This window comes from Danio rerio, chromosome 9 (assembly GCF_049306965.1).
Source record: "Danio rerio strain Tuebingen ecotype United States chromosome 9, GRCz12tu, whole genome shotgun sequence".
NCBI classification, from domain to species: Eukaryota; Metazoa; Chordata; class Actinopteri; order Cypriniformes; family Danionidae; genus Danio; species Danio rerio.
Genome location: NC_133184.1, coordinates 6,696,019 through 6,714,745, shown reverse-complemented (window position 1 = coordinate 6,714,745; position 18,727 = coordinate 6,696,019). Strand labels below are relative to the sequence as shown.

General features: G+C 35.0%; 1 protein-coding gene across 2 annotated transcripts; it reads left to right on the top strand.

Moving 5' to 3' along the window:
- The first annotated feature begins 5,689 nt into the window (after nucleotides 1-5,689).
- Nucleotides 5,690-18,447, top strand: gpr45 (G protein-coupled receptor 45). 2 transcript variants are annotated; one of them, XR_012385145.1, is made up of 3 exons: nucleotides 5,690-5,878; nucleotides 13,852-16,601; nucleotides 17,090-18,447. XR_012385145.1 is itself a non-coding variant. In XM_005167437.5 (2 exons), the coding sequence occupies exon 2, from the start codon at nucleotides 13,974-13,976 to the stop codon at nucleotides 15,099-15,101; it is 1,128 nt and encodes a 375-aa protein (XP_005167494.1). In that variant the 5' UTR covers nucleotides 5,690-5,878; nucleotides 13,852-13,973; the 3' UTR covers nucleotides 15,102-18,447. The 2 variants fall into 2 exon arrangements, 1 of the variants encoding a protein (XP_005167494.1); XM_005167437.5 differs by having other exon boundaries at nucleotides 13,852-18,447.
- The last annotated feature ends 280 nt before the right edge of the window (nucleotides 18,448-18,727 follow it).

The window sequence follows — 18,727 nt, the reverse complement described above, 5'->3', positions numbered from 1 at the left end:
TTGATGCCAATTTAGACAAGTGCGCCTTTGTAGTCACCTCACACACAGGAGAAGGTGTGTATTAGAGATGTTATATACACACAACATGGTAAGGTTAAAAATAACACCTTTTGGATTTCAGCACTTAAGTAATTACTTTATTTACACCATGTATACACTAATAATTGTTTTTTTAATAACTTTTTTTTTCTCCACTTTGGCCTTCTATTCACACTGAGTGTTTATTGGCACATATAAGACATCTATTTTTGAAAATGCTCTACAAAGTGTATAACCAAGGCTCATTCTGAAAATGTACCCCATATACATTTGTGGAAAGCACCAAATACGTCCCAGGAGTTTTTGTTTTTACAAATCCACCAGATGCTGCTGTGTACGCTTTTTAAAACCTCAAATTTCTCTCGCGAGTGCCTGCTGTTCTCACGTAAATCCACCAGAGGCTGCTGTCAAATGACTGACTGACCGATCGACTGACCCAACCTTCTCCTTGCCTAAACCCAACCGATAGTGTTTTCAAAAGCAACGATTGACAGAGGTAATCGGTCAGCTGGTAAGCGTGAGAAGGATGTATATGAGTAAATGTACTATGTATAAATGACAATGTTGTGCATAATATAAAAATTGCGATATGAATACAATTTCACCCAACTAAATCACTCTATTTGGAAAGATTAGGTACAGAATTTGAATCATAAAATGTAAAATAGCACTACATTGCTTCTTTATTGTATTAATTGAATAAAATATTTTTCTATTAAAGATTCAAATGGTACAATTCCTAGTGCCTGAATGCTTTAAACTCTCTTGATATGCTAATACTGTCACATCCCTTAAAAATATGTATTTATTGCATATTTAAATATATCAATATATTATATATCAATATATTATATCAAATACAATCCCAATTGAACATTGCAGGTCCTTGTGATGTGACTATTGTGGATACACACATTGCGATATCAATAAAATTGATATATTGTAAAGCCATAATATATATATATATATATATATATATATATATATATATATATATATATATATATATATATATATATATATATATATATATTTTTATATATATATATATATATATATATATATATATATATATATATATATATATTTTTTTTTTTTTTTTTTTTTTTATTTCCCAAATGATGATTAACAGAGCAAGGAAATTTTCAAAGTATGCCTGATAATATTTTTTCTTCTGAAGAAAGTCTTATTTCCCAGAGATGGGTTGCAGTTGGAGGGGCATCAGCTGCGTAAAACATGCTGGATAAGTTGGCGGTTCATTTCCCTGTGGCGACCCCGGATTAATAAAGGGACTTTGCTGAAAAAAAAGTGAATGAATGAATGAATGAATGAATGAATGAATGAGAAAGTCTTATTTGTTTTATTTCGACTAGAATAAAATAAGTTTTTAACTTTTTAAAAAACATCAGAATTATTAACCCCTTTAAGCTATATTTATTTTTGATAGTCTACAGAACAAACCATCATTATACAATAACTTGCCTAATTACCCCAACTTGCCTAGTTAACCTAATTAACCAAGCTTATATATATATATATATATATATATATATATATATATATATATATATATATATATATATATATATATATATTTATATATATATATATGAAGTTTAGCTGCAAAAACCTCTAAATTCCATCTGAAATTTTGCCTCTAAAATGATATATATATATATATATATATATATATATATATATATATATATATATATATATATATATATATAGTGCTGCAGTGTGGAGTGTGATAATAAAGCATTTCGAAAACAATGATGCATTTTTAGTCACGTGACCAATTCAGCTAAAATGGTGGACAACATTGTACTGCAGTTGTTTTGGCTGCTCTTGTTTTGGCTGCTCTCGTTTTGACAGCGATGTTAAAGATTAATATTAAATTGTACATTCTCCAGATTGCTTTTTTTCAAAGAACACGCAATGCTTATTTAAAGCTGTTATTTTGGAAAGTCTTGTCATCTATATTCTTGTTTGCTTTTGCAACGTAATACTCTTAAATTGCAGCAACACCCCACTTTCAGTCCATTTTAAAAAATTAGCTTTTCCTCAATATATTGCTGCAATATTTAAAGGAGCAGGAAAGTAAACAAACGGCATATGTAAAATGCAGCTCAATGTGTATTTCATCGTAAAGCATGTACAGTACATAGATGAAAGTGTTTTCAGTTGTTTCAGTGTGGATTATCAATATTGTGAAATGATTAAACACAATTGTGAGTATGCAAAGCATTTTTAGACTAAAACACTTTTTAAAATCTGTATAAGTGTAGATGTAGACTTACAAAGGATTGCCAACCAGAAAGAAAAAAAAATATATAATATATATATATATATATATATATATATATATATATATATATATATATATATATATATATATATATATATATATATATATATATATATCATAATTTTTTATCTGGAAACTAATTGTGACATTCCTTAAAGCATAAATACCATTAAGATTATAGGCATTTCTATATGTCCATAGTTCTGAAGGCAGGAGATGGGGAGGGTTGTACCTGGTAACCCACCCAAAGCATCATCAGAATTCATGGTTAAAGTTACTCTACCACTGACATTTTTTTCTGAAGGTTAAAACTTGTGCTGCTTCCATCTGGATAAAGTCTTACTCAAAGTAAACATGAAGATATGTTAAGAGTTCCAACAGCCTATAAGTTGAACATTACTCATTTTAATTTCTTTCCTTAACACATCTGTTTAGCTGTGCCTTTACTGAATGAGCACTGTGCTGCGTCCGACAGATTGCACTACTATTGTTTTTCTCTTCTTCTTCATTCTTTTATATCACATTTTACCTGTTTTTATGTTTTTTTTTTACTCATTTTTATTATTTGTTTTTATTTTTACTTTACTTGTTTCTTTTATTCTTGTTTATGTAAAGTACTTTGAATTGCCACTGTGTATGAAATGTGCTATATAAATAAACTTGCCTTGCCTTAAATCCAGACCATATAAATTGTTTGCAACCACTTACCTTAAAAGATGGAGTAAATCCAATGAATCATTTTTGTCAGCGCATGTGCACATCTTAATTCCACTCTGACCATAATGCAGGATCAGTCATCATCATGGTCAACAGTCATCCACAATCATGTTTGCTCGTTTAACATGGCATAATTAGTTTTATTGTTGAATAGACTTGTTACCACTAACTTTTGTCTCATATCAAACCTTTCTTTCTTCTGTAGAACAAACAAAAATGCAACATTAAAGCACCATAAGAGTAGTATGTATTACTTATTAAACCAAACAATAGCCTGACGAGTGAAGCCGATAACAATCTTAGACTTAACTGATTAAACCACCTTAAATAGTCTGCAATAAATAACTTGACGTTTTCCTGCAAACATGTTGGAAGTTGATTGAATAATTTAATGGTTGTGGTTTGCTATTGGTGGATCTCGGGCTATTATCAGGCTGTCCCACTTGTGCCAGTAAACACCTTCAGTAAAGAGAAGTCATCGCCAGAAGGATGATGAAATTATATGAGCAAAGACAGGTTTACAAAATAGAACTCGTCAAGTTCCTTGTTTCGTTGATGCAGTTCACTGCTAAACTGTGAACGGAATTTCTCTTCATACAAGTGTAAACAAATGTATTTACTGTTCATTTAACAGATGGACAATGCCGCCATCTTGTGTTAATTTAAAGTTCTTCTGAGAAATATGTCATCATTTATATTGCGCACTACTCTACATACACATAGGATTTATAAACACAAAAAAATCTGGATTTGGACATATTTTTACATGTACTTTATCATTCAAAGCGTGTGCTAATTTATTTGGGAATACAGTCATTAATAGTAAAATAAAGAATTTTCTGAAATATTGTTTCAATTAATATTACTTGCTTTCCTTTACATTTTTAAAATGTTTTTTATTTGTGTATTCGCCTATATTTTCTTCCATATCGCACGATCCTTCATACATTACTCTAATTAACAAATTTCTAATTATCATTAGTTGTGTATTTAATATTTTGGAAACTGTAATATGTGTTGTTTTGTATGAACAGACATAAAAAATTATATCTCATTTAATACATTCCTGCTAAATTAAACTGAACTTCTGACCTCGAAAATCTAAGTTGTGCATGAAATTAGTATGTATTAAATTTTTTTGTTTTTTTTCTCTCCATACTTTATAAACTACTAGCTAACTATTTAGTTCCCCCAAAACAAAAATTCTGTTATGGCTTATTCACCCTCTACTTGTTCCAAACCTGTTAAGGTTCTTTCTTCTGCTGAGCACAAACTGAAGAATGTTGGGGAAAAAACAACCATTGTTTACATCCACCAATTTATCTGCATATTTTGCAATATCAATGCATAAACTACGACAATTGATGTGAATTTAATAAAAAAATGTTTTGAATTTTATCAAAAAGGCCATGTGATTTTGTTTTAACAGTTCATGTGATGATAAAAATAAATAAATAAATAAATAAATAAATAATAATGCATTTTGTTGAAAGGTGCCTTTCTTGAAACTTAAGGTCACCATACAAGACAGCAAGAACAGTCAGTTCAAATAAAAAGGGGGCAATGCTTTCTGAGGGGGTAATGTCCCCTTTTCTATTGCTTTCAGGATCTTTGATGTGAAGGCTGAAGTATGAAGAGGAGGGCTATCCTGCTGAAGAATTCACCCTCTTCTGTGGTTTGTAATGTAATGGGCAGCACAAATGACTTGATACCTGAAGGTGTTGATGTTGCCATCCACTCTGCAGATCTCTCACATGCCCCCATACTGAATGTAACCCCAAACCATGATTATTCCGTCACCAAACTTGACTGATTTCTATGCGTATCGTAAGTTCATGTAGGTTCCAGTTGGTCTTCAGCAGTATTTGTGATGAGTGTGATGCAGTTCAACAGATCATTTATCTGAAAAATCCACCTTCTGCCACTTTTTCAAATGATCAACTAGAAGTCAAGTTATTATTATGTGTTTCGTTTACAACTGGGATCGATGGCAGGACTTTTGTCAGGTAGAGTATAATCTTTGAAGAGGAAATCTTCTCTGGTACATTTTATCTGTTCAGGGCATCAGGTCAGATGTTCACAAAAATAGAATATAAAAAAAAATAAGTAGGAAAATAAAGTGCTGCCAATTTCAATATTTGCTGCCAATTTATTTATCATGAAGTGATGATTTGACTTATTATTTAGAAATACTGCTTTTATTTTGCAAATTATTTATGTTATGTTTCAGTTTTGCGCTCAAGTCTAGTTCACATCTTTGGATAGAAACATAACTATTGACTTCCATATTGTTTTGCCTTACAATGTGCATTGTTTTACCAAACAATCTTCAGAATATTTACTTCAACAGGATAATGAAATTCATTAAACTTAAGAATCACTTAAGGAAATGGTGAGGAAATGTTTGTTGTTGGATGAACTAACCCTTCAAGTAGCTGCTTCATACACCCAAATCAGTGTGAAGCTAACTCAAATAGCAGCAAACACCTCATGCTAACACGAGGGTTTTCAGAGGAACCATTGTGCTTTATTATTAAGTGTGTACGTCAATGGGGTCTGATACAACTTGTCATTTGTGTACCTCAAGGATGAAGCTTTCAGTTCAGTGATTGACTGTCTTTCGTTGTCACACCTCGAGAGCTCCACACCCCGACGGATGTGTTTCATGCAGCAAGAAATCGCTTCACTGGAAACAATAGACATCGTGTAAAAAATAACAACAACGGCAGCAGCTACAACAGCTTGTCCCTTACCAGTGTGGATATTTTACGGCTCACCGCCCAACAAACACACGGACTTCTGTTGACATAAGAGGTAAAACCACCGCACAATCCGCCTGTGTGAATCACATCTGATGAGCGCGCGATCGAGTGCACGTGAGCAATGTAATGTTGCATCATTGACACGAATCGTGCGATCAGTGCATAAATCACAAGGGTGCGATAGTGATGCTAATTGTCATGCACATCCCGTTTAGGCATTTTCACAATATTTCGTTTGCGTTTCATATCGTATGATTCTAATTCTGGGTGTTTTGCTGCATTTGTAAACCATTATTGAAGCGTATTTATATCAAATGCATAGCCTATATGGACAACCTGTACTGCCAAGGATGTTGTTATTGTTTTATGATTTAATAAGAGCGCTTTTATTTTGTTTGTTTGATATTTGAGATTGACCACACATTCGATGTAGTATTGGCTGTAGGCTACTAGTGTTTTTATTCTAGAGAGTCAACTGCCCCCATATCAACATTAACATAAGCACTTTTTAAATAAGCATTCGATCTTACATCAAATGTGTTCACACGTCCAGAAGTAAATAGCTTGTAACAATGTAACCTAAAATTGTTTGAAATTAACTTGTGCAATAATGTAAACATATACTGAACAGGTTGGAAAGCAACAATAATATGATTATAGCATATTGCATATTGTTATAATAATAACTACTATTTATTGTTGTGTGGAAATATCAAATAATACTAAAATTATTTATTTAAAATAATATAAATACCTGTTCATATACAGTTGAAATCAGAATTGTTAAACCCCCCTTTTGTTTATTTATTTTTTAAATATTTCCCAAATGATGTTTAACAGAGCAAGGAAATTTTAACAGTATGTCTGATAATATTTTTCCTTCTAGAGAAAGTCTTATTTGTATTATTTTGGCTAGAATAAAATCAGTTTTGAATTTTTTAAAAACCATTTTAAGGTCAAAAATATTAGCCCCTTTAAGCTATATTTTTATATATTATAATATACAGAACAAACCATCGTTATACAATAATTTGCCTAATTACCCTAACCTGCCTAGTTAACCTAATTAACCTGGTTAAGCCTTTACATGTCACTTTAAGCTGTGAATAGAAGCATCTTGAAAAATATCTAGTCAAATATTATTTTAAATAAATCAGTTATTAGAAATTAGTTATTAAAACTATTATGTTTAGAAATGTGTTGAAAAAAAATTATCTCCATTAAATAAAAATTGGGGGAAAAATAAACAGGGGGGGTAATAATTCAAGGGGTTTAATAATTCTGACTTCAAGAGTATACAACTTATATGACCTTTATTATTTCCAATTTTTTATTATTATTATTTAACACAACATGCTATTATAAAAAATTGCGATTACATATTTATTTTGGATTAATTGCCCTTTTAAAGTAGAGTAAAAAATTATTACATATTTTTGTTTTTAGTTGTTTTGTTTTTGGCCAATGTGTTGAGCTTGTAATAAAACCTAAAAGAAGTAAAACTTCATCTGGTTTCTAGATCTATGAAATTATTCAACTCATTTGAAAAGGACATTCATAAAAGAAATGCTGATAATGTTTAAGGTAATGCAGAGAGAGTTATTATTTTCTTTAATGTCAATGAATCATGCAAAGTAAATTATTCATTCAAATAATAATATAGTTATACATTGCCAGATCTGTGTCTGCGTTCCAAATTATTAACAAATGATATCTTTTTTGATTGTCCTAATTAGTAGATGCAAATAACAGTCAGTATATTGTAAATTCAAGTCATCTTTGGATATGATTACAATTTTTCTGAACAAACCTCCAAATGATAAGTATTAATAACAAAAAAACACTCATAATAGATTTTTCCAAATCATTTTGTACAACAGTGTTTGAAAAAAAAAAAAAAAAAAATATATATATATATATATATATATATATATATATATATATATATATATATATATATATAAATAAACTGTTTTGGATAGTTTTTGCTTAAATTTCTTTGCAGGTTGTAAAATAGCCTCCCAGAGCTGCTATTTGAATGCCAACTAGGATCCTCCAAAGGTTCTCAATAGGGTTGAGGTCAGGGAAGGATGGTGGCCACACCATAAGTTTATCTTCTTTTCTGTTCATAGCAGCCAATGGCACAAAGATATTGTTTGCAGCATGAGATGAGGTGGTGCGTTGTCATACATGAAAATGATTTTGCTATGGAAGGCTATATACTCAAACTCTCTATACTTTGCTGAGGTCATTTTCACAGCTCTCTCCCCATAATTCCAGCCAAAATCAAGACTCTGCCAACTCCTTGCTGACATTGCAGCCTTCATTCTACCACATAGTGACTATCAGCAAACCATACACTACTCCATCCATCTTGGCTCTTAAAACAGCTCTGTAAGGTTGCAAACACTAATTGCAATTCCACATGCATTTCCCAAGAATGAACATAACATGATTGTGTAAGAACTTCCTTTACATGTTACCTAGTCACTGTCCATTTTCAAAGTGCTGAAATATAGCCTTTTATCGAGCCATATCTTGAACGTTTAACATAATCATCATCTTATATGGATTAGCAATTCAGACAAGAGTATATAAAGCACCTGCATGCAGACTGAGGCTCAAAACAGCTGGAACAAAAAAACTTAAGGTTAATGAACATATGGTTTACATAAATCACTGACAGATTTTCTTATAGTTTATTCCTATTTATTTATATTTTCTGAGACTCTGGCACAGGGTGTGACATATAGACACTAATTGGATGATTTTTTTTCTTGGTCCTACTTCTTGGTCCTATTTTATATTACCACTAAATTTAATGACTGCTCGGGATGTGAAGAGACTGCCATTGTTACATATGAGCTTTTTTTTTTAAATAGACTAGACCAACATTTACAGCAACGTGATGAATTAAAATGACCTCAGAGTTTCCCACCATAATCAGAATCAGAAAGACATTCATTGCCAAGTGTGCTAGCACACACAAGGAATTTGTCTTAGTGATAGGAGCTTCCAGAACAGACAGTACAAAAAGTACAAGCGTACTAAACTCTGAACAAACAAAAAAAGGCAAAATAATGTAAAAGCTTAACACCATGGCAGCCGTTCACTACACCATCTTGCTTATTAGCAACACAACAGCAAATTCTGTTAATAATATCAAATAATGTCCAATGTCCTACTGAATTTGATAAATGGAACAGAACCAGAAGAAAAGATCTTTCACTAACCAATGCCAGACCATAATGACTTCTAGAAATACAATGAGAACTATGTTTCTAAAATTAGCAAGGGTAACAGTGTCCTTCTGCGTGTCTTACAGCTCTTCTGGTCTTTTCTCAGAGCTGTGTGATAAATTTGTGGAATCACCTTTACGCTGCGTTTCAAATTACTATGCAAATTGTACGTAAGTGTCATAAACATTAGATATTTGGTTTTTCAAATACAGTCATGGATAGGATTGTGTCTCGTAACCTTTGGATCTCAGACACCTGTGAAAATAAGTTTGCCAGATGAGCCCAATGAAAGGAAAAACTACTTAAGAAGGAAGTCCCGCATTATTAGGCAGGCAACAGGTTTCAAGCAATATGGGAAAGAAAAAGGATCTCTCTCCTGTCGAAAAGCATCAAATAGTGTAATGCCTTGGACAAATGTGAAAACATTTTCAAAACATGTCGTGCAAACTTAAATGTGATCATCATGCTGTGCAGAGATTGGTGGCTGATTTAAAGCACAGACGGGTTTGTGCAAATAAAAGCAAAATGAGAAAGGTCTCAGCTTGACAAATTAATCGGATTAAGGGAGCAGCTGCTAATATACCATTACCTAGCAGCAGACAGATATTTGAGACCTCTAGAGTCCCACAAACCTCAATATGTAGGTTCCTCCAGAGGCTTACCATTGTACATAAACCTACTATATGGCCACCACTAACTAATGATCACAAAAACAAATGGTTGCTGTTGGCCAAGAGATACATAACAACTAATTTTCATACAGTCCTGGTGACTGATGAGTGCTGAGGGGATGGTTTGTTGATGCAGGGCCGGCGCGTCCATAGAGGCGACCTAGGCTGTCGCCTAGGGCGGCAGTATAGAGAGGGCGGCGTCTGCAACACCCCCCTTACCACCTGCGTCCTCAGTTATGTCCGCGACACCTCCCTCACCACCCGCTTCCTCAGATATATTTGCGCATAGGCGACAGAATAGAGAGGGCAGGGTAGCGTCAGTGACACCTCCATCAGCACCGCGTGTCCTCAGTTAAATCCGAGCGTAGGGTGGCAGATTAGAGGTCCGTGACACCTGCGCGTCCTCAGTTATTTCCGCGCATAGGGCAGCGTCGGCGACACCTCCCTCCTTCCCTTCCGCACCCGCGCGTCCTCAGTTATATCTGCGCTTAGGGCTGCTGAATAGAGGTCCGCAACACCTCACTTTATTTTCATAACCGGTCACTTTCGTTTTCACATTGGGGTTGAGGGCGGCGTGATCGTCCTCTGACTAGAGCGGCAGTTCAGCTTGCTCAGGCCCTGTGTAGATGGCCACCAACAAGGAGGTGGCAGAGTACTGTTTTGGACTGGAATCATGGAGAGAGAGCTGGTAGACCCCTTTGGGTTGCCTGAATGTGTGAAGATGCCTTTGGCGAGTTTCTGACTGACCACTTTCTTTCATGGTACAAAAATGGCCACCATCCTCTCCTGATATCAACCCTATTGAGAATCTTTGGGGCATTCTCAAGCAAAAGATCTTTGAGGTTGGTGGGGCAGTTGGCATCCAAACAGCAGCTCTGGGAGGCCATTCGGACAACCTGCAAAGAAATTCAAGCAGACACTATCCAAAAACCTACAAGTTCAATGGATGAAAAAATTGTGAAGGTGAAATTAAAGAAGGGGTCCAATTTTAACATGTAACTTGCCATGTTAGGATGTTTTTGATAAAAAAAAAAAAAAAAAAAAAAACTTTTGATTTCAGTAAATATGACCTGCTACTAATTTAACAAATTACCATTTTCAGTACTTTACAAACTTGTTTACAATTCTTTATAAAAAATGTTTTAAAATTATGTTGTTCATAATTATTTGGAACAATGCATTTAGATAAAAAAATAAATAGATATTGTTATGATTGGGATCTTTGTTCATTAAAATACAATTCATAACTAATTATACTGACTGTCATTTGCATCGACTAAGTAGGAAATCAGTGAAATATCAGAGATATCATTTGCATAATAATTTGGAAAGCAATGTATATCTGTACTCTTCTTAGCAAAGAGCAGCCCGGAATCACCATGGCAACATTAGCATCGTCAGAGTGAGCATCATTGCCTCTTTCATCTGTAAACACAATGACTGTGGCGTGTAGATGTTGTCACTAAATTGTTCATATTGGACTGCACACAGATTGCTGTACAGATGTTTACATAGTAATTTAAATATTTAAATAAAAAATTATAAGTATGCCTGAAGTATACTGTTAAATATATACTATAATATAAGTCATAAAGAGTAATATATTGCTATGATTAAGTGCTTTATGGATTAATCAATTCAGTTGGTGTGAAAAAGCATAGGTAAAATCATATCATCACCTAAAATAAACAAAATAACTTACTCTCTATCATACTGTTTCAAAACTATCATTTCCATCACAATATATACTTACACTGTCAACTTCACAACCAGAACCACGAGTGTAACCACAGATTTTGGTGTAGAAATTGACCACAATGATTTAAAGGTCCAGTGAAAGTAAAATAATGTGTATAGATGTTAGCATCTGTATGTTAGTCATCAATGATATCTATAAGCTGTGGTACAAAACAATGACAAAATTCACATTTATAAGATATTAAACCGATATAAACATGTAATTGCAGTTTATCTCTTTCACCTAATTGGGTGTTTTTTGTTGTTTTTTTTTCAAGTCAACTCATACTACAGTTTCTCATAAATTTTGACCAATAAAATGCTCTCTAGTATCAAGACACTTTTCATTCGCTTTTCATTTGATGTGCTTGAGCTCAACCACTCTCACAGGCAGAGCTGTGATAAAACAAAACACTGTTGACTGTTTTTTACAAGGGGAGGAGCTACTTTATGTCCTGCCCTCTCTTTGTTTTTCAGTTGAGATTGTCAAACATCGAAAAAAAAAATTCAAACATTTCATGTGACCTTTAAAGATAATAGTTTAATAATACTAATAATAATAGTTTTTATTGCACATTATAAATATTTTTATTTTGATCAATTTGATGCATCCCTGCTAAATAAAGACCTATTAACTGTACAGATTTAACCCTGACTATGTAACCTACTGATCCTACTGTACCCAACTAGATCTAAGCTGGGATTGTACCAGTGATTCTTTGCATGGGAGTCGGTTGCTCTAACAAAGAGGCTAAGGACCATGGCTTCTAGCATCTGTTGCTAGAGCACCTTTTGAGGTCAGAGGAGTAAGGATTTACCTGCATAGCACTTCGCTAGCTAGCCTCTATTACACTCACCCCCTAAACCTCACTCCCATCCCGGACGAGCCCCCATATGTAAGCCACTGGTCCTGTTGCACACATCTTGTTCTGAGCTGGGATTGAACTAGCGATTCTTTGTATGGGAGATGGTTACTCTAACAAGAAGGCTAAAGACCATGGCCTCTAGCATCTGTCGCTAGAGCACCTTTTGAGGTCAGAGGAGTGAGGATTTACCTGCACAGCACTTAGCTAGCTAGCCTCTATTACACTCATCCCCTAAACCTCACTCCCATCCCGGACGAGCCCCCATATATAAGGCATCAGTCCTATTGCACACATCTTGTTCTGAGCTAGGATCAAACCAGTGATTCAGAGGAGTGAGTTTTACCTGCACAGCACTTCGGCCCAATCCCAATTCTTCTTCTTACTCCTACCCCTCGTTTTGCTTGTTCCTGTGAATGGGCAGGGGTGTCCCAATTCTTTTTAGCTTAAAGGTGGAGAGCTAAGAGGAAGGGTAGATACCCCATCGAATGAAGATATTTCAGGACCACACTCGAAACCAAGGTGTAAGAAAATTTCCCAGAATACACCAGTTACAATGGCAGGATCGGTGCACCCGGAAGTAAGGAGACCACAAATTACTATTTTTAGTCATTATTATGAATTTTTACAACAAACAAGCATGTTTTAATACATTCATAACCGTGATCGTGTTTTACCGTCATGCTTTTAAAAAACTAAACTAAAAACCGCTAAACTTAGCGACCTATTATCCATAATCATTACTCCTGTATAGCAGTCCCACAACATTCTGACACTCGATCGTCTGATCTCATATGAAGCAAGAGATCACAATATCATCTGATGACGTGAGCAGGTGCTATAGCGCTGTCGAAATTCTTAGGGGTAAATTTTGAAACCCTCCCCTTCACACTCGGTTTTAAGGGCCAAGGGAAAGGGGTACAAAAATAGAATTGGGATTGGGCCTTCGTTAGCTGGCCCCTATTACAACTTTTAAAAGAAAGTTTTAATAATCAGTAGGGACATCCACACCTTAACTATGATACAGAGGAATGACATTGGAACCATTTTTGATTTCCAAATAATACACAATAAAGTCATTGACAACCAACCAACTTAAAAAATCCAAAGCATTTAAAGCAGGGTTTGCCTATAATAATGTTTATTATCAATCAGATATTGTTATAGTTGCCTGTATACTGTAGTTATTGTTCGGTTTAAAGTTAAATAAAAAGTTTATTTAGTTTTGTAAAAATGTTACCTTAAACCAGGAGTCACCAATCTCAGTCCTTGAGGGCCGGTGTCCCTGCAGGATTTAGCTCCAACTTGCCTCAAAACACCTGCCTGGTTGTTTCAAGTATACCTAGTAAGACTAGGTATACTTATTCAGGTGTGTTTGATTAGGCTTGGAGATAAAATCTGCAGGACACCGGCCCTCCAGGAACAAGTTTGGTAACCCCTGCCTTAAACATTTGAATAGAAATATAAATGAAGATTGGTGTTGACAAAACTCACACTCATGTTCTTCTCTTGCAGGTAAATCTCTACAATGTCTTCAATGTGGAGAGCTATCTACTCGGTGGAATCTCAAAGCACCATGGGAAATGTTTAGCTATAACTTTCCAGCATTAGATGGATGAATCCTGGTAACAGCTGCCATGTTTGCATGTAATGGCAGCTCATTGGAGGCATGCGGCCTTCTCGAACCAACGGAAACCGAGATGCAAGAGGCTGATACTGCCCTCATGCCCACCACTCTCAGGGTGGCACTGGCTGCCATAATGATCTTCATGATCACCATAGGTTTCCTTGGCAATGGCATTGTGTGTCTAATAGTGTATCAGAAGCCTGCAATGCGTTCAGCTATAAATCTGCTCTTAGCCACACTGGCGTTTTCTGACATCATGCTGTCACTGCTATGCATGCCATTCACCGCCGTCACTCTCGCAACTACGGACTGGAGCTTTGGAATGGGATTCTGTCGTGTTTCCGTCATGTTATATTGGCTGTTTGTTCTAGAAGGGGTGTCTATCCTTCTGATCATCAGCGTTGATCGATTCCTCATTATTGTTCAACGGCAGGACAAGCTGACTCCACATCGGGCAAAAATCCTCATTGGCGCATCATGGGCTCTGTCGCTTTGCGTGTCCCTACCATCTCTTGTTGGTTGGAGGACAGCAGGGATTGGGGCACAAGTGCCACAGTGCATTCTGGGATACAGCGAATCCCTGGCAGACCGGGGTTACACAGTACTGCTTGCAGTCGCTGTGTTTTTTGTGCCGTTTGGTGTGATGTTGTATTCATACCTATGTATTCTCAATACGGTTCGACGGAATGCTCTGCGCATCCACAATCACACTAGTGAAGGCAGCGTTGCAATCAGCCATGTCAGCAAGTTGGGTTTAACCGGTTTACAGCGGCCCCAAGTCAACATAGACATGAGTTTCAAAACAAGAGCCTTCACTACCATCCTTATCCTTTTCATTGGCTTCTCCGTGTGCTGGTTGCCACACACAGTGGTGAGTCTGTTGTCGGTGTTCAGCAGACGCTTCTACCTCAGCCCTGCATTTTACCCAGTGAGCATCGGGGCTCTTTGGTTGAGCTACCTAAAAGCGGTCTTCAACCCGGTGATATACTGCTGGAGAATCCGAAAGTTTCGAGAGGCCTGTCTGGAGTTTATGCCCAAGACCTTTCATCTGTGTCCAAAGATTCCAGGCCGAAGTCGCAGGCGCATAAGGCCCAGCAACATCTATGTGTGCAGCAGCGAGACTCAGTCTTCAGTCTAGAATTTGCACCAAAGCTTGTTGAATATTGAAAAGCCAAGAATAAAAGATGATGTTTTTGTAACTGAGGCAGCTAGTGAGAGCTGTGCTGGTAAACCTCACTTCTCTGATCAGATGGTAGAGGATGTGGTCTGTAGTGCAAGGATCGCCAGTTAGAATCCTACTCAAGGTGGATCAAAGAAAAATAGGAAGGGTTGCATTGGTGCCATGACCCGGATGGGAGTGAGGTTTAGGGGTTGAGTATAATGAAGGTAAACGCAGATTTACCTCTGTTATCAAATAATCCACTACTAACAGAGTTAGTAGAGGTTGTGGTCTTTAGCATCCTCAGTAGAGCACCTGCCTCCCATGCAGGATTTGGCAGTTACTCTTTGGGCAGGTCAGTGTTGTGGAGGGCATCATGTGTTTGTTCACCCAAAAATTAACATTTGTTATTAATTTTCACTCTTATGTAATTTCGAACCCCTGAGACCTTAAAAATCAAATAAAGATATTTTAGAGTTGAGAGCTCCCTCATCCTCCATTGTCAGCAAGGGTCCGGACTGGTTCAATCTGGATATATATACACACACACATATACCCCCCCACCAAAAAAAAATAAAAACTCAGATCAGACCACATGACTTCAGTGGTTCAATCAAAACATTTTCAAGCTATTAGAGAATACATTTCGTCACCTTAGAATTATAATGTTCTATCTGAAATTTTTGTCAAAATTGAGTTATTGACATTTTTTTATTAAATGACAACTTATTTACATTATGGGATGTTTTTTTATAAGTTGTTTATATTTAAGACTTTTTATTGCAAAAAACAAATGTTACACATATTCTGTTTGCTATGAAATACAAAAACTTTAAAGCTCATTATCTCAAAATCATTCTGAATGCAGATAGAACCTCATAATTCCAAGGTGACGATTTGTTCGCACAGAAAACGAAAATAACTATTTTATTTATCAATTTCTTCTCTTCAGTCTTATCGTATGGTGCACATTTATGTGTCATGCTTAGACACATCTTTGATGAACTGTATTATCTTGAGTGCCCCTGTGCACTGTAAAAAAAATCTATAAATTTGCAGTTTTCCATGTTTTGTGATACATGTTTTTATTTTCCCCTATTTATTTATGCTTTTAAATTACATTATGAGACTTTGTTCGTTCTTCCAACAACCTTTAACCTCAAATAGTTGGAAAAAGTGACTTTTATTAACATTTTTATTAGTTTAAAGTGATATATTGTATAGGGAGGTGTTGTATATTACAATATTACAACATGTTAAAAGCCTGTAATAAACTGCCAGTGTGTTTTACAGACTCATTTCTCTCTATATTATTTCTTATGCACTGCAAATGTTACTTTGTTAAACTGCTGAGTTGAATTTTCAACATCAAAAGTCAACAGAGCAGAGTTTAACATCCCATAATGCAATTCACAACCGTAAATGAAACGGAAAGCACTACTGAATCACAAAATACAGAAACTGTTAATTAACACAGGGGTTCCCAAACTTTTCAGCACGCAACCCCTAAAATAACAATACCAGTGACTCGCGACCCCCAATATCCTCTGAGGTGGTTATAAATACAGAAAAACTTGCATGCAATGGCGCACACACACACACACACCAATAGACCAAAGTCTATTCTTTGTTTAATTTTTTTTTTTTTTTTGGATGTGAGTGCTGTAAATGGGCCAGAAAGTTTAACCTGGTGTTATAAAATCAATCTGCTGCATCTGACGCTATTGTCTTTAATATAATGTAATTACCCCAGGGGTCGCAATCCAATAGAAATAGTAAATAAGCTACTATAGTAACTATAAATGACTGTTTTTTTTCTCTTCAGTTGGTTATGGATAAAATATGGTAAGTCTTATGGCCTAATAATAATAAGTAGATTTTTGGAAATCACCAGACGACCCCCCTTCATTGTTCCGCGACCCATCAAGGGGTCCCGACCCCCACTTTGAGAACCACTGAATTAACAGACATGTTTTACAGTGTGCTTGGTTTTAAACAGAGGAAGATGCACATAGACATGCTAGGGGATATATGTCATTGCACAGGGCTTATGAACACACATGCCCTGTTCTGACAGCTAGGAGAAGAAACTGTTATATAAAATTGTTATTTTTGATTTATGTGTTTTAATTTACATTTTTGGGTGAACTGACCCTTTAACATACACATTTTCAGTGATTTAATCACAATCAGTCAGGAAAGTTGCATTGCCATTTATTCCTGCTTTCAAATTAGCCTCTTCTAACCATTTGTCTTCAAATTTCATTGATGTGCTTCCTTTTAATTCCATCAGGTATGCAGCTTATAAGCAAACAGAATAATAAGCGGATGGATACGGATGTGAATAACAACTGTAATTTTGTTTAACGTGTGTGTGTTGGTATAAATGAAGCAAGAAAACCTTGTTTTGGTGTGCTCAATAAGTCTCAAAAACATCACTGTGTTTACATCATGGAAACAATTAGATTGATTGTGTTTCGACTAATTATGAAAGTGACCGAAGGTGGATAAGCTTAAAACATTGTTAAACCTTTTTTTACACATGTATTTAACATAATCCAATTTTGATTGGATTCTGAGGGGGAATCATCTTCATAACAGGTGTATATGTTGCCTGTGTCACCCTATGAATTATATACAGTTGAAGTCACAAATATTAGCCCTCCTGAATTATTAGCGCCCCTGTTTATTTTTTTGTTGAACAGAGAGAAGATTTTTTCAACATATTTCTAATCATAATAGTTTTAATAACTAATTTCTACTAACTGATTTATTTTATCTTTGCCAAGATGACAATACATAATATTAAAGTGACATTTTAAGGCTTAACTAGGTTAATTAGGCAGGTTAGTGTAATTAGGCAAGTTATTGTATAATGATGGTTTGTTCTGTAGACTATCGGAAATAAATATAGCCTAAAGGGGCTCATAATTTTGACCTTAAAATAGGTTTTAAAAAATTTAAAACTCCTTTTATTCTAGCCTAAATAAAAAAGTAAGACTTTCTCCAGAAGAAAAAAATATTATCAGACATACTGTGAAAATTTCCTTGCTCTGTTAAACATAATTTGGGGAAATATTTAAAAAAAGAAAAAACTATTTAAGAGTGGGTAATAATTCTCACTTCAACTGTACCTGAGAAATAACATTTCCTGTTATAGTGTAATTTTAGGGATGAAGAAAACAGCATCAGCTGTCTGAATATTAATTTATATGTTCATGTATATTTTGAGTATTTTTTTTATTTTCTGTTGAAAAGATTTGACATGTTCTGCAGTTTTGTAAAACATGAATATTGACAAATAAATTACTGATGATTTACTACACTTTTTTGTAGAATTTGTTTATGGCTATTTTCTTCACATTTATATTGTTGTGTTATGTAGAAGAAAAAAAAAACTTCAATTAATCAATTGATTAAAAACATGGAGGTATAAATAAATACTACAAATATATAATACAAATTTACAATTGTCCCCATGTTTCTGTCAGTCCTGTCACATTTGCATTAAATTTAGCATAAAATGGGTGCAATACACCTTTCAGGCAACTCAGAAGTGACATCAGTTGATGGAGGAGGAGTTGATAGTGATCAAGGTTGCGTTC

Excerpts from the sequence above, each read along its gene's own strand:
- gpr45 (XM_005167437.5), top strand. The coding sequence starts at position 13,974 with ATGTTTGCATGTAATGGCAGCTCATTGGAGGCATGCGGCCTTCTCGAA.